This window comes from Sphaerodactylus townsendi, linkage group LG04, assembly GCF_021028975.2.
Source record: "Sphaerodactylus townsendi isolate TG3544 linkage group LG04, MPM_Stown_v2.3, whole genome shotgun sequence".
Lineage (NCBI taxonomy): Eukaryota > Metazoa > Chordata > Lepidosauria > Squamata > Sphaerodactylidae > Sphaerodactylus > Sphaerodactylus townsendi.
Genome location: NC_059428.1, coordinates 73,673,251 through 73,695,518, shown reverse-complemented (window position 1 = coordinate 73,695,518; position 22,268 = coordinate 73,673,251). Strand labels below are relative to the sequence as shown.

The window sequence follows — 22,268 nt, the reverse complement described above, 5'->3', positions numbered from 1 at the left end:
TGCTACACTTCATTGTTACTCTCTTGCCAGGCCACTCCTATTCAGATGCCCTCACCTGTTGACCTTTACTCACAGGTATATATACTCCACTTGCTTTCCTTTCCAACTATCAGACCCTCTGAAGATGCCAGCTGCAGATGCAGGAGAAACGTCAGGAGAAAATGCTGCTAGAACACGGCCATACAGCCCGGAAACCACACAGCACCCCAGTGATTCCAGCCGTGAAAGCCTTCGACAAGACAAGTAGATTGTAGATCAGGTCAAGCCTGAACTCTCTACAAGCTAAAATGATTTTAAAAAATGATACTTCAGTCACATTATGAGAAGAGTCACTGGAGAAGACAAGGATCATTCTAGGAAAAGCTGAAGGCAGCAGAAAAAGGAAGACACAACATGAGATGGACTGACTCAATCAAGGAAGCCAGAGCCCTCAGTCTGCATGACCTGAGCAAGGCTGCTAATAATAGGATGTTTGGAGTACACTGAATCATAGGCTGACCATAAGTCAGCAGCAACTTGAGAGTACTGAACACACATACAAAACACAATCACAATTTTACTGAGCATGCTGCTGATCAACCTCCATTTTGTTTGAAACATACATTATTAAAAATCAATGCAGCAAAGCAAAACAAACCAGACAGCATTATACAAAAAGATTCCTTGCTAGCTGTAGCTTTTGGGAAGTGGGGGTGGGTTACTGGGTTGTATTCTGAGTATACTATGAACATTTTTAACACAAGAAAATCTTACAACAGAGTCATCTCTAAGTATTCCTGAGGAATCATGTATACTGAGACTTCAAAGGGCATACAGTCATTAAATCAGGGCTTGGACAGATTTATGGAGAAGAAGTCGATCTCTGGCTACCAATCTTGATCCTCCTTGATCTGAGATTGCAAATGCCTTAGCAGACCAGGTGCTCAGGAGCAGCAGCAGCACAAGGCCATTGCTTTCACATCCTGCACGTGAGCTCCCAAAGGCACCTGGTGGGCTGCTGCGAGTAGCAGAGTGCTGGACTAGCTCACATGCAGGATGTGAAAACATTCTAATCTGGAGGAACCGGGTTTGATTCCCGGCTCTGCCGCTTGAGCTGTGGAGGCTTACCTGGGGAATTCAGATTAGGCTGTGCACTTCCACACATGCCAGCTGGGTGACCTTGGGCTAGTCACAGCTTTTCGGAGCTCTCTCAGCCCCACCCACCTCACAGGGTGTTTGGTGTGAGGGGGGAAGAGCAAGGAGATTGTAAGCCCCTTTGAGTCTCCTACAGGAGAGAAAGGGGGGGATATAAATCCAAACACTTCTTCTTCTTCTAGATGGACTCGGGTCTGATCCAGCAGGCTTGTTCTTATGTTCTTAAATTGGCTCTCAAAAACATTCAAGACACCCTGCTACTGTCCAATGGATACTCTGAAAAGTTTAGCACTGCTCTTTGCACACTGAGAAAATTGCACACGCTTCATTTCTGTGCACTGTTTGACACTGTGTTTCTACCAATTAACACGCATGAGGACCATCTGTGAAAATCCCAGCAGAATGGAGCAATCCATTTGTAATTGTTCTTTCCTATACTCCATTAGACAACGGGGTTCTACTGCTCAGTTGATGGTAGCATGTCCTGCCTCAGTTCCATTGGCAGAATGCACCTTCCTTAGTTGAGCAGAATGATAGGTTCTTCATACCATATGCTTCCTTTTTGGTAAAGGACAACCTAAAACGTAAAACAAAAACATGGATAACATTAATTTCATGGCGCACGGATTTATAGAACATGTCAGTATTACTACATGTCTAGTAAAATTCAGTGAAAACAAAACACTTCACTAAAGCACACTGTTACGCACTTGAGGTTCAAGTGGAGCTTTAGCACTGTTGGAAGTGCTGATCACTGAATTGAAGCAAAGCCTCTCTCCCAAATGAATCACACAGTCCAATTAACACTCAGGCCACAGCATCACAGCCAGCCCCACATAGAACACATGGCAGTAGTCTAACCCAAATGTTACCAGGACATGCGCCACAATGGCAAGAGCTTTTCTGTCCAAGTATGGACAGAAGTTGCTGAACACATTGATTTGAACTAACCCACCAGTAGTTTTGAAATATTTGACATGTACTAAATTTGCCTGCTGGTGTTGACATAAAACTTCGTATTCTACCTTCTGATTTAAAGAAGTTTTCATATGACGGTATATTTATTTTCAGGTATTTTATAAACATCAGAAATATAAAACATCATATAATGAAGTTAGAAAGATATAACTGACTACATTTTAAACCTAAACACTTGCCTTCGCCTTCTTCTTGTTCATAATTCTCTTCTGGAGTATCTTTTGTGGATTGCTTTTGACTGTACAGTTGTACCAGATCTTCTAGATTCTGTATTTCTGCTTTCAAGGTTCTTTGTAGATCATGGTTGTTCTTCAAGAAGTTCCTTAAAATCTGCATTTTACTTAAATCCTAAAACAGAAAATACTGTGTTAAACTCTGAAATATGCATTCATTTGCACCCCGCTCCTTCACCCAAACTTATGGCAAGCTAAATGGAGATATTTATCCATGGCCACCCAGACAACTTCACAGTGGAGAAGTGATTTCAACCTGCACTGCTTATCTATACCCCCAACTCCATAAACACTACACCAAACAATTTCTTTGGTTCATCCAGAGGTGGAGCTACAAGGGGGCCGGGTGGTGGTGGTGGTGCGCATTGCACCAGGTGCGTGCTTGGGGGGGCGGGGGGGGGGAGCTAAAAATTCTGGTTTGTTTTTGTATTTTTTAGTGTTTTCCAGTTTTTGGCCTGCAGGGGGCACAGTTTTTAGGCTAGCAACACCAAAATTTCAGGGAGTTTTCGGGGGTCTCTCCTGATGATACCGTCCAAGTTAGGTGAGGTTTGGTTCAGGGGGTCCAAACTTATGGACTCCCAAAGGGGGTGTCCCCATCCCCCATTGTTTCCAATGGGAGCTAATAGAAGATGGGGGCCACACCTTTGAGAGTCCATAACTTTGGACCCCCTGAACCAAACTTCACCAAATCTGGGTGGTATCATCAGAAGAGTCTCCTAAAGATACTCTGAACTTTTGATGCTGCTAGTCTAAAAACTGTGCCCCCTTCAGGCCAAATACTGAAAAAAAAACACTTAAAAATACAAACACAAACATGCAGGGGGGAGCAAAACTCAGACTTTGCACCGGGCTCCATTTTCCTTAGCTGCGCCTCTGGGTTCATCTGTCTCTTTAATTCTTCTTGTAAGATCCTGAATTGCTGATTTTAAAAGTTTTCCACAAACTAATGGAAAAAGCTTGCATTTTCTGACAAGTTTTTTTTTTAAAAAAAACCTCCTGTTTTCACACTGCTTCACTTTACATGCATCTTCAGAAGTTGTCGATGTGAACTAAAAAGTATACGGTGGCACAACTTGCCTTTCATTCGCACAGCTGAAACTAGGATGCTAGTAGAAGAAAAAGGCATGACTATTTGACAGTAAATCAAAGAATGAAATGAATAATACCAGACGTCTCCCAGAAGCACAGAAAAAATAAATCATGCCACAATTTCTGAAAGCACAACCATTTGCTGACTGCACTGTAAATCGTGTGGCAGATGAAAGGCAGCTCAAGGAGGTTCTAAAATTGTATTCCAAGGCAGCAAGGAAGATAACCCTTCCCCCTCCCACCCAAAAAAAGCCTCGAGATTTGAGGAAACATAGTGAGTAAGCCTCTGGCAGCACAAATGGCAAACTGATGCCAAATCTGACTTTAAAAAATTCCACTGATAAGAGAAAACAAAAGCAAGACTATTATGGCAACATCCACCTCATAGCTGACATAAGCTGATGTGATTCTATCGTGCTAACAAGAAGAAAAGTGACCTTGTAAACTCCTTTCCCCCTACTTGTTGGAATTCAGTGGTTCAGGTCTGGATGGTCTCCAATTCTTACCCTCTTTCTAAAACAATTCAAAGCAGAAACTAAAAGAGGGATTAAATTCCCTCAGTTCTAATAAAATGTCTATGCTATGGGAAGGGACTTTACCAGTTCACAAATGACAATGCAGTTCTTTAGGTGCCACTGCTCTTGAGGTTTACCATTAGATACTAGTTTGAGATAGCACATTTTTATCTTGCCTTTCTGCTAACGTGATCAGGATGGCATGCATTTATCCTCAACAACTCCTCTTGAGAGGTGGAGTTACACTGAAAGATTATCACAGGTTGCCCAATGATTTTCACAGTTGAGCAGGAATTTGAACAAAGGTCTCCCCAGTCTTCAACAAACACTTTAACCACTACATCCCACTGGCTTTATGATGCTTTTATTATACTAATCTTTTATTAATCTAACATTTGTATTAAGTTAGAAAAATTTTGGTATGATATGTGCCGTCACTTATGGTGACCCTGTAGGGTTTTTTACCCAATAGATGTTTGGAGGCAGTTTGCCCTTGCCTGCTTTCGGAAGGGAAGGGAAACAGCGTGTTCCCGGCGGTGCTGTTCGCACCGCGCCGCCGGGAACATGCTGTTGAAGGAAAAACAACCCTTTAAAGAGTTGTTTTTCAGAGCGGCTTGACGCCGCCCTGGGGGAGAAGGAGCGGAGTCAGGTCTGTGCGAATGGCTCCCTGGGGAGGCGTTTATCCCGTCCCCAGGGCGCCATTAATGGGCCGTGCGGAAACGGCCTATGAGATCAGGCTAGATGGGGCAATTCAAGCCAGGGTTCAACATCTCTTAATTCAACTTAGAAATAATTTCCAGTTCTGTTTACAGATGCTCTGATGCCTAGTTGTCTCTGATGTATCTTTGGGAAATGGCTAGGATCCATTGGGAAATGGCTAGGATCCAAGAAGACAGGACTTCTAATACAATGAGGGAATGCCTCAATTTTCACTGATTTTCCTTTCCTACTATAGCTCTGTCACATCACTGGTACTTTAGAACCACTCTTGGGAATGGCTTTTCAGAGGCAACACAGAGACTTAGAATGGAAAGATGAGGAAGCCTAATTCTATGAGTAGAAATCTGCACACAGTTTGTTGAAGCTCAGACTGTATCTATGTTGTTCTTTAAAAAGGAGGTTCATCAAAGTAACCAAAACTGTATGCCACATTGCTTTAGTTGGGTAGAACTTGTAAATATTCCCTGGAAAAAATGTATGCAGGCCACTGAAGATCTGTTCTCTGAGAACTAAATCTTTACATAGGATTCCAATTCTATAACCTGGCTGCTAAGATTTTACCTACATTCACAGCCATAAGGGAGAAAGGGAAGGAAGGAAGCGAAACTCAGGGATTCTGAATTCTTGTAACTAGTACAAATTTCAGAACTTACATTGAATCATAGGATACTGAAAAATTCAATATAAAAAAACCCAAATTCAACATCAATAAACATCTGCATATTTGTACCCCAGAATAAAACTCCCCAGCTGTAAAATTTAATAAAATTCAGTAGGGGCATTTTTTAAAAGCAGCAAGATCCTTCTAGTATACACTGATTTAAACTCAAAATAAACTCGGTTTATGAGACAGGATTAAGTTCAAAATTTAGTAAATTCCTGCTTTGTTGTTTTACACTTTAGTTACCTTTTCCGACATTGTTCCTTGTGCTTCCATTGCTAGGCTGATCTCATGAAGTCTCTCTTTTATCAATTCTGCTTCTATTTCACTGATATGGCTTTGACTCATTTCTCCTTCCAATCCATCAAGCTGATCTTCTCCTGGTATGTAAACAGCCCAGTCAGATGACAGAAGCTATTAGATTGGTGAGAAAAATGACAGTACAAGCTGATTAGTGAGAAAATGATTTAAGGGATTGGATTTAAAGATCCAGGCCCATAGGCTATACTGGTATTGCTTAAATACTCATAGTGCAGTAGTTGATATACAAGGAATATGTGACTAATTCTTCACACTGTAATTACTCTGTTGAATGTGGTTGTATGATGACCGTGAGGCACCTAATAAGTGAGCAAGACCCAAACACGTTCAAGAACCTCAGTAAGTCCCATGGGATTTTTTTACTCCCCATTCCCACTCTCACGCCCTGAACATTAGAATCTCATCCCTCTGGTCACATAACTGATAGCTTTAAAAATTCCAAACCAATTTCAAAAATGGACTCTGCCATCTGGCAGTGCTGCTGTTAAGCCTACAAACATAAATGGTTACAAGCTCTCCAAGGAGACAATTTTATCATACATTGAATCCTACTGAATGCCAGACATGTTCACAACATTTCATTAGAGACTATAGTGGTAATGTGAGTGTACACATTCAACTAGTTTGTTAATGGTTCAGAACAAGGTGGTTAGTATCTCCATAGCAATGACCCAGCAATTTTTAAAACACAGACTTTTACTTTATTTTGAAATACAACAAATTGTTTTCAAGACAAGGAAATTTTTACAATCAATTTTTCTACCAAAGTACAGTATATTTTGCAAAGTTTTTTAAAAATCCATTACCCTATCTTTGGACACTCCTGAAAGAGGGATTTTGAAAGTGGGTTTTGTATTCTCTCAAATATGTACCTTACCGACTAATTTTTTGGCAGTAAAGTCGGGGGGGGGGGGGGGGCGGATGCTATCGCCTAAGCAATTAGCTGCACCACAGTCAGTCCTGGAACGGTAAAAGAAAAAGGCAACAGAAAGGAAAAGGGCCACGGTGCAGGATCACTGGCACGGAATGTGTGGGACAGGGGCCCTCACTAACAGGCCGGCAGCCAGCAGGGTGTGTGCATGTGTGTGTGGGGAACCAGGAGAGGAGCAAGAGAGAAGGCCAGGGATGGGGAAGGGTGTGAACAGCCAATGCAGGGTGAGGTGAGAGGGGGGTGGTCCTACACTAGCTCCAAAGGGGGCACCACAGAGTGGAGGAGGGAAAACTCCCTGTGGCAGGCAGACCTTGGTGAAGCACTGGGGCCTGGGGTCTATGCAGGAGGGCAGTGGCAACCTGCTGCCCCAAGGGACAGTCAGGCTGGTGAAGGGAACCACTCTAGACAAGTCCTGGGGTGCCTATGAGATGAGGCAGATGCCCCAGGGATCCACAGAGTGGGCCAGGGTATCCAAATCCTGTCCCTCAGTGGCACCTCGCACCACCCCAAGCAAGTCCTCAAGACAGCCACACCTTCAGCCATTAGGGCCCCACACTCTTTACTTGCCCTGGCAGAAGGAGCCATTCCACCACTGCACCCACAATCTTGGCGAAGCTGCAGGGGTCTCGAGTCTAATGTGTATTGGGATGAGGTCTGTCTCCTCTGGCAGGAAGGGCACTTGGTCGCAGAAGTTCACCAGCATTGATTCCAGAAACCCATTCAGACAGCAGCAGGCGGAGGATGGGGAGACCTCCAGGACCTCAGCCACAACACCTCCTGCTGCCAGGAAGTGCAAGGGCAAGAAAACCCTATGCAGCATAGGGATGGCTTGGGGGAGAGGGGTAGTTGTTCAAAGCACCTCATGCCCAAATTCCCCAGGAGCATCCACAATGCCTAGATCTCCACAAACAGCTCCTGCAGGAGTAGCTGGAGGACAAGAGATGGCTGCTGGGTGAGTAGTGAGATACCCCTCCCCCCAGAACCAAGGCCTTGCTGACAGCCCCTTTCTCTGCTGACAGCTCCTTTCTCTAGATGGAGGGCCTGTCTACATCAATACCCAAGGGACAGCATTTCTGAAAATGGACAGAGTCAGTCAGAGACTGGCTGAGAAGTATGTAAGGGTGTTGGGTGAATGCTGCTGAGCCTGCGTCTGGTTTGTCATCGCCGGCCACACCCTCTAGGTCCAGTCTCTCCACACCAGCCCTCCTTCCCCTGCTGGGCTCTCAGGGGCACTCCACAACTGCCTGGCAACCCATGATGACTCTGGCTCTTTTAGGGAGGGGGGAACTGATGGCAGCCATCAGGTGCCAGTGGCTGTCTCTGGGTAGGACTTGTGGGTGAACGGCCCCAGCCATCAACATGCACCCACCCTCCTCATAGCCCTGACAACAACTCCACAACACATCTCTCTGCATACTTTATTTGAGGGAGGGCCTGGAGGGGATACAGGACCACACTGTTCTGTCTGTAGCTGCAGGTCACTGGTCTGATTCCACTGGCACCAACCCTGCTTCGCCTCACCGGACAGCCACCTCCCATGCCCCCCAGCTGCTCCCACTTCCCAGTAACCTTTGCGGCTGGGGACAAGGTAGGCAGGTCCTGTGACTGTTGAATGGTCCCGCTTCCTGAGCCTTTCCCAGCTCCATAGCTCCCTGTGACAGCTTGTGGAGACATGAGAAGAATGCACAGCCATGGTGTTCTCCTTCCTGCCAGGTGCCCGGGGGCTGCAGAAGGCTCTTTAATTTTAACCTTTAACTTTACTTTAGATTTTTATCCCACCCTACCCCAGCCAAGTCGGGGTCAGGACGGAAAACATCACAATACCAATAATATTATACAGTCAATCAAATCATTCTGCTATAGTTAAAGCTCAACCATATAACATTACAATCTGACAAAAAAAATGCCATCAAGAGGTCTTAAGATTCTTAAAATCTCCCAGTGGTTCAGGCAAAGCAAAGAAGGTGTCCCTACAGCAACCCTCTTCTAACAAACTACACCCCCACCCCACAGAGCTTAAAACTTGTCTACTGCTTATCAATAGGACAAAATAGGGGAGGGGGAAGAGCAGGGAAGGGAAAAGAAGGACAAGGAATGTGGATTCCTGTCAGACACATTCAGAAGCAGTCCCCATTTTCTCATGCCTCTCTGCTGGCTCCTCACTGGCTACACACCAAGCCACTGGTAGATGTTAAGGGAGTCCTCAGCTGTTCTGCTTGCTATCTGTCCACGGAGGGTGCCACAGCCCTGAGTTACCTGCAGGGAAACACTAACTGGACCCTGCCTCCCCTGTCCCCCCTTCCCTCAGCAGGGGCATTGTGTAGGAAGGGTTGGGGGTTGGCTGGGCAATGGTCTCTCCTCCTTCTTCACTCAGCCACCATAGCACTGTACACACACATAGCAACTTGGCATCCAGGTGGCTCCTACCTCCACAGTTGCTGCAGCCACTCTGCCTTCCACATCTGTGCTGCAGTCATTGGATACTGGGTGCCTGCTGGGGAATAATGCTTGGTAGATGTAGTGATGTAGTGGTTACGAACAGTGGACTCTGATCTGGAGAACCGGGTTTGATTCCCCACTGTGGTAAACTGGATTTGTTTCCCCACTCCTACACATGAAGCTTCCTTGATCTTGGGTGATCTTGGGTTAGTCACAGTTCTTCGAGAATTATCGCAGCCCCACCTACCTCATAAGGTGTCTGTTGTGGGGCTTGCTGGCATCTTCCTGGGTTTGTGAATTTCCCAGAAACTGTCTACTGGTTCCAGGCCAGGGGCATTGTTACTGCTGGAGGCCCTTGGCCCGGGAGCTGGTTGGCTTCCTGTTCACTTTGGCTCCTTGCGGGCGTTGCAGCATTGATTGTGGGGCTGCTTGCAAACTTGTTATTTTGGATTCCAACATAGTTTTGGCAGGAGTAAATTTGTGCCAAAACAAATGGACATTCCTGGGTCAAAAGTCATTAGGAAGGTGACTACCATTGGCCCTGGCCCCAGAACACCCCCTCTTGCACCAATTTGAACCCAGTGCCAGAGCTGCTGCCCCTCCGCTGTGCTCCACCACAATTTTCAGCACCAGCACCACCCCACTGCCAGCGTAACTGCCCCTTATGATGGTGCAAGTGGCGCTTGCACTGGAGTCAAGGCCATGCTGCTTCCATGGCATTCCCTCCCCCTCCCCCGCGCATGGACAGCTCTATATATATGTCAAACAGCAGTAACGTGTGCCACTCAACAGAAATGTTATCTGCCCTGCAGCAAGTTTGCCCTGACATCTGTCACATGTCGACTGAATGTAATATTGACAATGAAAAGTAATTACTTTTGAAGCAAAACTGCAATAGTTAAATCATATCAGTCTAAACAAAACTCCTGAAAAAATACATTCTGATATAGCCTCAGGTACCTCAACCAAATAATTGTGCAGTTAAGCCATCTGGCTTCATATTCTGCCATTTCTGTATTTTCTGCCAGGAAGGATAATAAATCAATCAAAAATAATAACAGCCAAAACAAGTGGTGAAGGGTGGCAAGTATTACCTTCTCTATTGTTGTTTGAGCCCTCTCAGCCTCTGGAACATGTTGGAATTCATTTAATAAATTCTGAACATGATTTCCAAATGTTTTCAGCCAGGAAGAAGAGACTTTCATATCTGATGAATGCATTAGTTCATTGCGGCACTTAATCACCTAAAAGTGTTAATATGGAGCAAAACAAGTAGACCTATTAGGGCAACAGTGAGCATGAACCAATTTTCAAGTCACAGCTCTGGCTTGGAGGCCAGCAGTTTTCCTGATAGACTCACACACAGCCCTTTCTGCATAAGCCATTTAGAACATTTCCAGGACAATAATGAAACATTTTCTCCTTAAACTTCCACACTAAATTTCCCCTTATAAATATTAAGGTTCCTGCATGGAGGTACCATGTTTCCAGGAGCATCACTCAGAGAGGATGTTACTTCATAATCTACTAATCTGCAATCTATCATGATGTATTTTGTACTTGTATGCATGCACAGTACTAAAGTGATCAGAATAATACTTTGAAACAGATTCTGCCTTTTCTGGAAGTATAATCAATTCATTAATTTAGAAAGCTGTTCAATAGCACTGTTAAGTGTGACAAACTGTCCTAGTAACTTAAAGTATGTCTTCTTCATTTGGAATGACATGATAAAGAAAGTGATTTACAAATCATTTTTAGCAAGAACTCAAAATATCCGAAGTCACATAAATACAAAAGCCTTTAGACCACAGTAACAACCATGACAAAAGCAAACAATTGCTCAACAGATGTTCCCAACACAAAACCTTAACAAGTGAACTTATGGGGTTAGATCCAGCAATCCACTTATTAAAGAGCTACAGATCTTCCCTTCTTCCTCCTCTCCCCAATAGGCCCCCCCATCCCCAACAAAATCAATTCATAGTGTGGGGACGGGCCAGAATGTCTATACATTTGTATTTGATTAAGAAATATGGAAGTTGCATGAACCAAAGATGCTAAGAATCAAAATGGAGTTTCTGTATAGTGACTAGAAGCCTGCATGTTTTGTAGCAGGTCAAAAAGGCATGTTACAAGCTTGTCAGTGATTATGCAGGCAAGCAAAGATAAACATCTTTAAGATCTTGACACTAAAGGTTAAAACGTGACAGAAGACATATGCATTTATAACTTTGTTTTAGGTTAGAACTAGCTATAGAAATGAGATTAGTTAAATAGGAAAAAGTGTTTTTCTATATATTGTTAAATGAACACAGAAATGATAATGAGAGATTCACATTTATTTGTATTTCACTATAATTCTATTGTTTTGGGATCAACATTTGTATAATCTTTTAAAGGTAAAATCATTTTTAAAAGGGAAGTTTTATGATCCTAAAGAATGTAGAATGTCAAACATGCATACCCTAAGGAAATATCTCTCTTTGGGAGCAAACTAAGAAAACAGGTTTTTCTTGGAGGCAGAGGTTAGTTTTATTGCTGCCCTTTGCATATGGGCAGAGAGGGCCACGAGCTAACAGCATGCAGCGTTTGAATAACAGAAGGAATGTGACACGTAGAATAGAGGCTGTCTTAATGTGACAAGGACACAGAATTATCCAATGGGATTTTAAGGTTCATGCTTATAGCACGTGAAACAATGGCTTATAATACGTGAGTAAGAGGATGAACTGTGTGACGTATGTATTTTTGTATCTATAAAGACTAAGGTCTTTCGTATGGTGGGCGTGTCTCTCTGTTGAGAGCACCCAGAAGGGGTTTACCTTCTGTCAGAGATCTTATGTTCTTATCTATATTCTGCTAAGTAAAAACTGTCTGTTTGTTTCTGATGTCAGATGTCTTTTGTTTTTTTTTCTCTAATCTATCTTTCTCAAAACAGCTGAGCAGGCCGGACTTGAGTTCTGGCCTCACAATAGGGTCATGGGACCTGTATGAAATAGCAGCCAAACAAGTTGATGGGGGGCAGTGAGGAGAGGGGAGAGGAGGAGGGGGACATCACTCTCTCTTCCGTCAGTGGAGCTCTGCTGACCAAAGAGACACGAAGGGCAATTTCACCCCTGCCGCGTCCCTCACTGCAGCCTACCAACCTATTACAAAGTATTATCCTACTCATGGGGAATCACTATTGTTAAAACAGGCATGTGGAATCCAAGAGTCTATTTGTTCCAAAGCAATGCATTCTCAGCTAAACTGCAAGGCTGTATTGACATCACCACTTTAACAATCAACCTCTGACAGGTAATCAGCCCTCTGACTGTAGAGAAATCAGAAGTTCATTTATTCCAGGAGTCAAAGAAAACATTGTATCCCTGCCAATTTAAAATAAGTGTAATCACTCTGGAAATAATTAAATAAAAATCACAATCATACAAAAAAACAACAACCCCAAAACAAAACAAAACCCAGCACTAGCATATGTCAATTAAATTATAAATATAAAGCATACAGGTCAATGCCTATCCTATCTTAAATTTAAAAAATAAAATACAATTTCTAAGGTTCTTACCAAAAGTGTTCCCAGAAAAGATAGTCTCCCTGAAACCAATTTCTGAGAGATTCGGGGATATTAGGCTGTGGCTATCTTATACGTGCCCAATTATATGAACCTCACTTTGCTTTATTAAACCATCTGATTTATCTCCTCTGAAGGTTTGATTTAAGACACCTCTGATCACTGAGTGACATTTTGCCACGGAATACTCATGTCAAGCTGTGTTCTGCTTATTCTGCTCTGGGCCATTCATTCATAAATCGTCTTTCTCAAGTAAGAACAAAGCTGAAATTAAGAAGGTTTGCAATTTGAAAACTAAAAAGCAAGTTCTTTTCCCTACTTTGTTCAAAACTCTATACTATTATGGTCAAAGTTCATGACAAACCCCTACAGTTATCATTACATGTAGGTCCTGTAACCCTGGGAATCAATTTTCCTGGATTAGAAAGGGAAAAGCAGGAGAGCAAAACCAGTCAGATCTCTAGTGTTCAGTGCCTTTCACTGAGGGATGGATGGATTTAATCCATAATATACAAGGGTCTTATGACACCCTAAAAATTAACATATTTTTATTCCAGTATAATCTTTTTGTGAACTAGAGCCCATTCCTTCAGAGGCAATGAATAAATCCTCATTATTTCATGTTATATAGCTGTATGAAAAACAAACAGTGGGGTCAAGAAACCAAGAAATGCAGGGGATACAGGGTAAAATATAATTATACAAAAATAGAATCTAGGCAAGAAAAATATAGATGCTTTTCACTAGTCATGCTAAGAGAGTTAACACCTGTAATGAGCAGGGTGTCCCAGGTTTTGCTAAAGATATTTAACAACTGTAATGAGTGAGAAATCCTAAGTCTTGTTCAAGCCGGGGAGGGGAGAAAGTGGGAAATCTCTTAATTAATCCCAATTCAGCAGTTTCACACTGAAGTGTCTCTTTGCAGTTCTCTTTCAGGTCAGAAAATATGCCCATTCACGGCATTTAAAAAGTCAGCGCTAGTTCACGAAGGCTTATGCAGGAACAACACTTTGGTTTCTTGAAGCTTCCAGAAGACATGGCTCCCCCAAGGGAACTTAAGAAAATATCACCAAGGCAAAAACAGTTTACCATAGTTGATTTCAAAGAGCTCAGTGGAAGTAACTAAGTTTCCACTGTAATGGATGTCAAATAATTTAGGCAAAGTCATCAGACAGAGTGTGAAAAGAACTTAAACGATTTTTAAAAATTAGGATCCTTTTTATCATAACACAAGTACTATAAGCCCTGCCTCTCAAAGAATCATAATTGCATAAGAAAATTTCTTTTCTGGCAATTTAGCACAATGGGCAGAAATGTAACACTTTTCTCTTCCAAGTATAAATCTGAGGACATGAGGCAGTAGATAGCCCTGTAATCACTGATTTCCCCATGTAGTGGTTCTTCATTCTCACTGCAGCCTTGATTACAATTTGATAATCTATACAGATACACAGATTTCCCAGAAAGAGAAGCTAAGACTTCCATGCAGGTAATTCTAAGAACCAGAGGATCATACATTTCGGTTGGCTTAATAGCCAGCCATTATTTGTGGTTATTTTTTGATACCTTCAGGCTTCTCCTCCAAGCACTGAAAAACCCGGTTTGAAGGGAGAAGCAAAGCCCCTTCTGAGTTCTCCACAAACAACTTAAAACTTGGGCAATAGCAGTGTGTTTTCACACGGGACTTTGGCAAGAGATGGATGTAGTTTTCTTAGCAGAAACCCTGATAAGAATTATTAATTCAGGTCTACTCCAGAAACTCCAGCTGGTGCAAAATGCAGCTCTGCAGGTCCTTACAGGACCACGTGGCAGATGCATATCCAACAGGTGCTGCATTAACTCTGGGTGGGGTACCAAATTAGGCTCAAGGTTCTGGTGCTTACCTTTAAAGCACTAAACAGTTTTGTTAGCACGGGGTAAGAGTAATTAAATGTAATTAAAATGAGAATTAAAAGCTGGCACAACTGCATGGCCAATTTCTAGAGAAGATCAAGGACAAGGTGGACAATGTGGTTAACAACCAGAACTTTGAAAAAGGAAACTTAATCTTTGATTTTAACTGCTCAAAAGCAAGCAATTAGAACAAATTCAATCAAGGCCAGAACCCAAAGATCCTTATATGATGCAAAAAAAAAATGCCCATACTGAGTATAAACAGAGGCACAACTCTGTGGCCAAGATGATCTGCTGGAATTTATGCAAGAATTATAACATCAGGACAGCTAAAAACTGTTGGGAACATTGCTCACAGAAAAACATAACAAATGAGGTTAAGATCTTGTGGGACTTTTGAATCCAAACAGACAAAGTGTTGGCTTATAACACACTGGACATCACAGTGATCGAGTACAAGAAAGTGACCATCATCGACATAGCAAGATCTAGTGACAGCAGGGTCAATGAAAAAGAACATGAGAAGGTTACTAAGTACCATGATTTGAAAACTGAGATTCAGAAACTATGTGTCCCAGTGGTAATTAACACCCAGGGCGCCATTCCACTAACACTGGGGCTGCACTTGAAACACCTTTAAATTGACAAAATCAACATCTGTCAGATTCAAAAGGCAGCCCTGCTGGGATCCACACAAATACTATGTTGATACATTACAATATCTATACTCTGGTTTCTCTTCAGATCGTATAAATCTTACATTACAACATCTTAGGTCTCTGGGTATGGTTCAAATTGTAACAAAAGGCCAACAACCAGCTAAAGAACTGGCAGCTGTGATATTAAACAAAATATAATAATAATAATAATAATAATAATAATAATAATAATAATAATAATAATAATAATAATAATAATAATAGAAAAACATCTGGAAAGCCTAAACTTGGACAGAACATCAGTCCACGTGCTGCAGAAAGCAGCACTTCTAGGAACTGCACATATTCTACGCAAATACCTCTAATATCCTAGGTCCTTGGGAAGGACTCGATATTCAGAGATAAATTCCAGACACTTGTGCTGTGCTGTAATGTGTATAATAATAATAATAATAATAATAATAATAATAATAATAATAATAATAATAATAATAATAATAATAATAATAATAATAATAATAATAATAATAATAATAATAATAATAATAATAATAATGAGGTGAAGAACAGACGTTTGCTGAAGACCCAGGAAACCAAACAAGAATTCAGAAAAAGTGTGATGAAAATGAGGACCGAAAGCTGGCACAACAAAGGTCTGCACGGCCAATTTCTGGAGAAGATCAAGGATAAGGTGGACAACAAAAAGACCTGGCTGTGGTTAACAACTGGATCTTTGGAAAAGGAAACTGAATCACTGATTTTAGCTGCTCAAGAGCAAGCCATTAGAACAAATTCGATCAAGGCCAGAATTGAAAAATCCTCGGATGATGCAAAATGCAGATTGTGCAAAGAAGCTGATGAAACTGTAGATCATGTCCTCAGCTGCTGCAAAAAGATTGCCCAGACTGAGTACAAACAGAGGCACAACTCAGTGGCCAAGATGATCCACTGGAATTTATGCAAGAATTACAACATAAGATCAGCTAAGAACTGGTGGGAACATTGTCCAGAGAAAGTAATGGAAAATGAGATGGTCAAGATCCTGTGGGACTTTTGAATCCAAACGGACAAAGTGTTGAAACACAATACACAAGACATCACCTTGATCAAGAACAAGAAAGTGACCATCATCAACATAGCAGTACCCGGTGACAGCAGGGTCATTGAAAAAGAACACGAGAAGGTCACTAGATACCACAATTTGAAAACTGAGCTTTAGCATCTATGGCACAAACCAGCTGAGGTCGTCCCAGTGGTAATCGGCAGGCTGGGCACCATTCCAAAAACACTAGGGCAGCACTCGAAACACCTTCAAATGGACAAAATCAACTTCTATCAAATTCAGAAGGCAGCCCTGCTGGGATCCGCATGAATACTACACCAATACATTACAACTTCCTAGTCCTCTGGGTGAGGCTCAAATTGTAATGAAGGCCAACAACCAGCTAAAGAATTGGCAGCTGTGAAATCAACTAATAATAATAATAATTAGCAGTACCCAGTGACAGCAGGGTCATTGAAAAAGAACACGAGAAGTTCACTAGATACCACAATTTGAAAATTGAGCTTCAGTGTCTATGGCAGAAACCAGCTAAAGATCTGGCAGCTGTGAAATCTACAACATCAATAACAACAACAACAACAATAATATTAGGATCTATGATTGGATCATGAAATGCTTGGAAACAATTGCAATGAATGGCCAACAACCAGCTAAAGTTCTGGCAGCTGTGAAATCTACAACAATAATAATAGAAATATTGATATTAGTTGTTGGATTACCTCTTTGACTTTTATCTGATCAACACTGCTGAAGTGATCACAAAAATTGAAGAGGTTTAACAGTGCTGATGCATCACACTTGTCTGGCCCAGAAATGTCTGATTTCCCACGAGGCATATATGCCTATGCAATAAGGGAGAACAAATGGAGTCAATGTCTACATTTTTGTATTTATTGTATTTTGGAATGCCAATAAAGGCTATCATCATCATCATCAATGTCTACATTTATGTTTCAGAAACCAGCAATGTGCAACTTCTAAGTTAACTTATAGTTATGCCAGCTATCAAGTTCAAAGGAAAGAATAGCAATCTTACAGCTATAATTACTGCTTCTAGTTTTATCATGAATTTAGCAAGCAAAAAGTTTAAAAAGTGATTTGATTAGTCACTTCATATTCCCATTTGCTACCTTCAAAATGCTTCTGATTACTCACACAATAACATTTCACACTAAATAATAAGACACAGTCAGGACTTTTTTCATCTACTATTACTATCACTGTACAACTGAGAGTGATGCACAGAACACCTTCTAGAGAAGCTGAATCATGTTTCATTTCTCAGAAACCGATTGCAAAAAATTTTTTTAATATTTGACCCCCCCCCCCCCCCGCCAAGTACCCCCCTGCAGCCTGGGGAGAGCAGGAGCCGTCCTTCAGGGCATTCCCCCCCGCCACATTACCAAAAGGCCTGCATCTGGGAACATGGATGTCCCCATGTCTCTAGGCCGGTATGCCCCTGGGCAGAAGGAAGCAGTGAAAGTTGAGCATATGGGTATTGCCAAGAGGAAAAAATGTGGGGAAGGGGATATTATGGGAAAGGAAGTGCCCCCTGCAAACCTTTGCAGATTCTTCACTGCACAACAGTGGTGTAGTTTTCCTGGGTAGAGACTGCGAGGGGGAGGAAAGGATCTAAGCTGGAGACAGGGGGTCAGATAAAGGTAGGTTGACTAGTAGGAGAGAAGGAAGCAATAAAATGGGAGAGGGTATGAGAGCTTTCCATGAAGGGCAGGAGGAAAAACTGAGTAAGAGATCATCTTGGGCCCTCCAGCTGTGCTACCCTAATGCACACTTTGTACCAACAGATTACTGTGTAAAGAAAAGTGAAAATTGCAATCTGATTAATAAAGATGACTTAGTATTACCTTTGCAAACTCCCATGAGTTAGAAGGCCACAGCCAAGGTCTGCAGTTTCCCCAGTTAACCTCCCCATTCCTGTGCGTGTGATGATTCAAAATCTCCTTCTTCCATTCTTTACATAAGGAGCAGGCAGGCTGAAACTACAAAGGAACAAGAAATGTCATCAGTTGAAATGATCTCACGACACGTAAGCTGATATTTAAACTGGTGGTTTACTGTTCTGACCAAAGGGAGGCAGGGGAGAAAATCCAAGTTTTATTTGGAGTTTTCTCAATCCCAAGGAATCAGAACAGGTAACAGAACTTTACAATATGAAAAGAAATAGTTTGAAGTTCTAAAAGTTCATAACTACAAACAAAGGACAAAACATAGAGAAGTAGATAGAAAAAGAACAATGGACAAAATATAAATCAAATCCATCTTTTCTCAGAATTTTTCCAAAAGAGTATCACACAGCCTTATTGATGGCCTGGGGATGGGACTCTCTGCCACTGACAAAAAATGGTGTGGGGGTGGGGTGGGGGTGCGGGTGGATACATGCAAAGATGTTGAAGAAGCAGGAATGTTGAATGAAGGACTATAACCTTACTGGTTCTCTACCACGGCTCTTGATTACTGACTGCAGTGGATAAAATATCCCATGTGCACAATAAGAGTTGCACAAATACATAAGAGTAAATATAAAGTATCAAATAAAGTCAGACAGTGTTTTGAAATAACTCTGCCCTTGGTCATCCTAAAATTCTACAGAAGCTAAAGATTAGGGTTTTTTTTTCTCATACTTTTCTTTCCTAGAAAGGATCCTGTACTTTTAAGAGCTTTAGGACAAGAAAAAATTCAACAAAAAGATAAGGAAAAAGACTTGAGCTGCATGTTGAATTTCATACTATCATCTACATTTTAAAAAGCACCAGAGTATAATGTATAGGCTCCCTTTCACCACAACACTCGAAAGGCATTGTGATACACTGGGTTAAAAACATATTAGGGGGGCAGAGCTCCTGTGTCTTTAAAATTCACCAAGTATAGCTTTCCTTGATGGAGAGAGATTTGACTCTAGAAAGCTCATACCCTAAAAATCATGTTGGTTTCTAAGGACTCATATCTAACTTCTACTGCAAATTAACATAACTACCCTCTGAATTGGTGAGGAAGGTTACTGTTAGAGTTTCTGCTTATAACACAAACATAAAACCTGTGTAATACCTTTTATTAGGACCATCCAACTTGGCACAAAGCACTGTGTAAACTTTCAACAGGTTGCAATGTTACACATTTTTTAAAAAGAAAGATGAGCAGCAGATTTTTCAGGTGATGATGTTCATCCTGATCTTACAAACAGCTTAACCTTATTGGTCCTGTTAGGTTATAGCATATGCTCATGATGGCATCCACTGTTTATTTACTCCTTGGAAGTAAATAAAGACCAGGCAAAGTTAATCTACAATCCATTCATATGCTGGTCCTTTCCAGGCTAACAACAAACTATCTGATACTTTTTATAGTAAAGGTGTTTGAAACAAATTGAAGATGATGCACAAGATATAAAAAAAGGTGTTACAAGGATTTTGTTCTTATGTTTGGATTTTGCATGGACCAATATGACTATCTGCAATGTTTTCTGCTTATGCCTTATTTTCTATTTGCTATGTTTTCTGCTTATAACACAGCCTTGTTGAGAACAACCTGGCTGAATTGGATGTGTTCAAATCCCCCAGATCAGATAGTATGCACTCAACAGTGCTCAACAAACTTTCTGGAGAGTTTAGAGAGTCTTTGTCCTCATTTTCAAGACCTCGTGGAGGATGTGAAATGTGCCACAAGACTGCAGGAGGGGGAATGGTATCCCATCAATAAAGGGAAGAAGGATGATCCAGGAAACTACAGACCAGTCAGACCTGGAAGAAACTGTGAAAGGCATAATGCTTTTGGTTCCTGTACAATATTTTTCACAACCCTCAAAATGGGTTATCTTTTTAATCCAGTATTACAACCAAGCAAATTTAAATCTTAAATCATAGGCTTATGGCTCCTGTTAAAGAAATTGGAAGTCCCGGTCTGAGTTAAATCGGTTATTTCTGAACTTATGCTCTGCGAAGAAGTGCTCCCTCATTTGTGACAAACTGGTTAACATCTATTGATATCACCATAGTAGCTTCAGGATTATCTGGGACACTGTCAACTTCCTGATCTTCGTCTATTAGTATCACAGTTCCTCCCTCCCCGAGGCCTAGAACACTAGGCAGGCTTTACTTCACATTCAATGAACGATATATATAACCATATATACAGCGCAGGTGGCGGGTGGATGAATAGTCGTGCCATCGTCACCGCTGGAGGGGCTGTTTCGAGGTCTTTGTTTGCCCCAGACTAGGCGTGCCCCAGGAAGCCGCGCGTCCCTCGTTTCAAGAGCTGGGGGGAGGAGGAACGCACAAGGCTTGTTTGTCTCGTGCCCTTTTGTCCCTTTCCCCGACAGGAAGAAAAACAGTCACGGAACGAACGAAAATCGGCCAGGAAGGACAAAAAACCCCAAACATACTTCCCCTCTCCCGTTAACAAAACACCTCGAGGGAACAAAGATGCAATGCTTGTTTTTAATTGGCAAAATGAGTACGTGACCATTCCCTCGGTCTTTTTAGGAGGCGCGCAAACTCTGCAAAGCGCCCCCTGAGGAAAAGAGGCGCCTGCCGAAATCCCCTCGGGCTGCCTCACCTGCCTGCCTCGAGGGGTGCAGCTCCCTGTGCAGCCGCGGCCTGACGGCGCGAGGCGGTCGGCGTGGCGGGCGACGAGCTGGCGGTGGAAAGCGTGGATTTGCTCCCCGACATAGCGCTGCAGGGCCGCCCGCAACAACAGCAGGCCGTGGCCGGCCTTCACCCAGTTCTTGTACTCCGCACAGTTCAGACGAGCGGCCAGCTCTGCCAGCGCCATGGAGCGACTTGCCCTGCCCTGCGCGCTGGGGTGGGTGGGCCGGCCTAGACGCCGGAGCCTGCCTGCCTTCTTTTGCTTGCCCCTTTTTCGTCAACGCCCGCGGGAAAACCGAATCTGATCCCTACGGTGAACATGAGTGCTGGACTGCAAAAGCTCCTGTTATCTGCCTTCCAGTTATACTCAGCTGTCTTTTTAAGCACAGCGTTTTGCCCCAGTTTCTCAAGCTCTCTTCAGAACGGCTTTAATGTGCTGCAAACCTTCATTTGCATAAATCAAACAAACTCTGACTAGGAGAGAAAACAGATTAGGCAGTGGGTAAAGAGTCTTCCTTCTTTTTTCTCAGTTATATTTTTGGAACGTGGGTTGCCTTATAATAGCTTTGAGATGGAAACGCATACAAAACTTTAATTTCAGCCTGATGGGCATGTTAGCACCTTACGGCAAAAAGTGGTGCTACAGTTACAAATGTGTCAGCTCTTAAAGCACCACAAGACATTTGTTTATCAAAGTTCTGATAGCGGAGCCAGGAGAAAATCCCGCTCCTGGACTATGTCTGAATTAAAACGATTGGAGGATTTATTCCGTTTTGTATTTGTTTAGGTAGAAACTGATTTGTATTAGGTAGAAATAGGATTTGTAAGTTTCCCTGTATTTGTGATTGTATGGAACCTCCTTGGCCCAAGGCAGAGAGCCATCTCTGCCCCACCCGGACCCTTCCCATTCACGTGTAAAAGTCTCCTGATGCATGCGGACAAAGGGAAAACCTCGGTCGAAGCGCCTTGCCCTGCCTAATCTCGTCAGCAGGCAGATAAGGGGACTCACGTCATCGCTCTTTGCTTCCTGACCCTGGACACCTGGAGAAAACCTTTGTGTGTCCCCCGTCAGTGGACACGTCATCGCCTCGCCCTGCTCTGGCGCAAAACTTGAGAAGGGGATGCCTATCGGACACTGATTGGATCCTGCATGTTGCAAATGAATGATTGGTTGTTTTGAATTTTGTTAATGAATGGGCAGTGCGTGTCTTTGGTTCTCCGGGCTTTACGGCGGAGTGTATAGAGGTTGCAAAGCTGCTAGGCAGCGCAGTGTTTGTCTTGAGGAAGGGAGGTGCTGACACTTAGGTCAGCATCTCAATAAATCACTTTATTTACATCCAAGCCTTGGCCAGGTCTTGCTTGGGTTCCTGAAGCGCGAGGCGGAATACCTCTGGAGCGGAAAGTGTTTATCCTGAGCAGCGCCGGTATTGCTCTGGTTAGAGTTTCGTCCGGGATTT

The 22,268-nt window shown here is 42.6% G+C and overlaps 1 protein-coding gene across 1 annotated transcript; it reads right to left on the bottom strand.

Annotated features, from left to right (window-relative positions):
* Positions 1 to 1,238: 1,238 nt before the first annotated feature.
* LG04HXorf38 (linkage group 04 CXorf38 homolog) lies at positions 1,239 to 21,057 on the bottom strand. The gene is made up of 7 exons (XM_048492303.1): positions 20,783 to 21,057; positions 18,076 to 18,210; positions 16,930 to 17,052; positions 10,116 to 10,265; positions 5,577 to 5,744; positions 2,292 to 2,460; positions 1,239 to 1,711 (listed from the first exon to the last, which is right to left on the bottom strand). Exons 1-7 carry the CDS (start codon positions 20,996 to 20,998, stop codon positions 1,677 to 1,679), a joined length of 996 nt encoding a protein of 331 aa, XP_048348260.1. The 5' UTR covers positions 20,999 to 21,057; the 3' UTR covers positions 1,239 to 1,676.
* Positions 21,058 to 22,268: the final 1,211 nt, after the last annotated feature.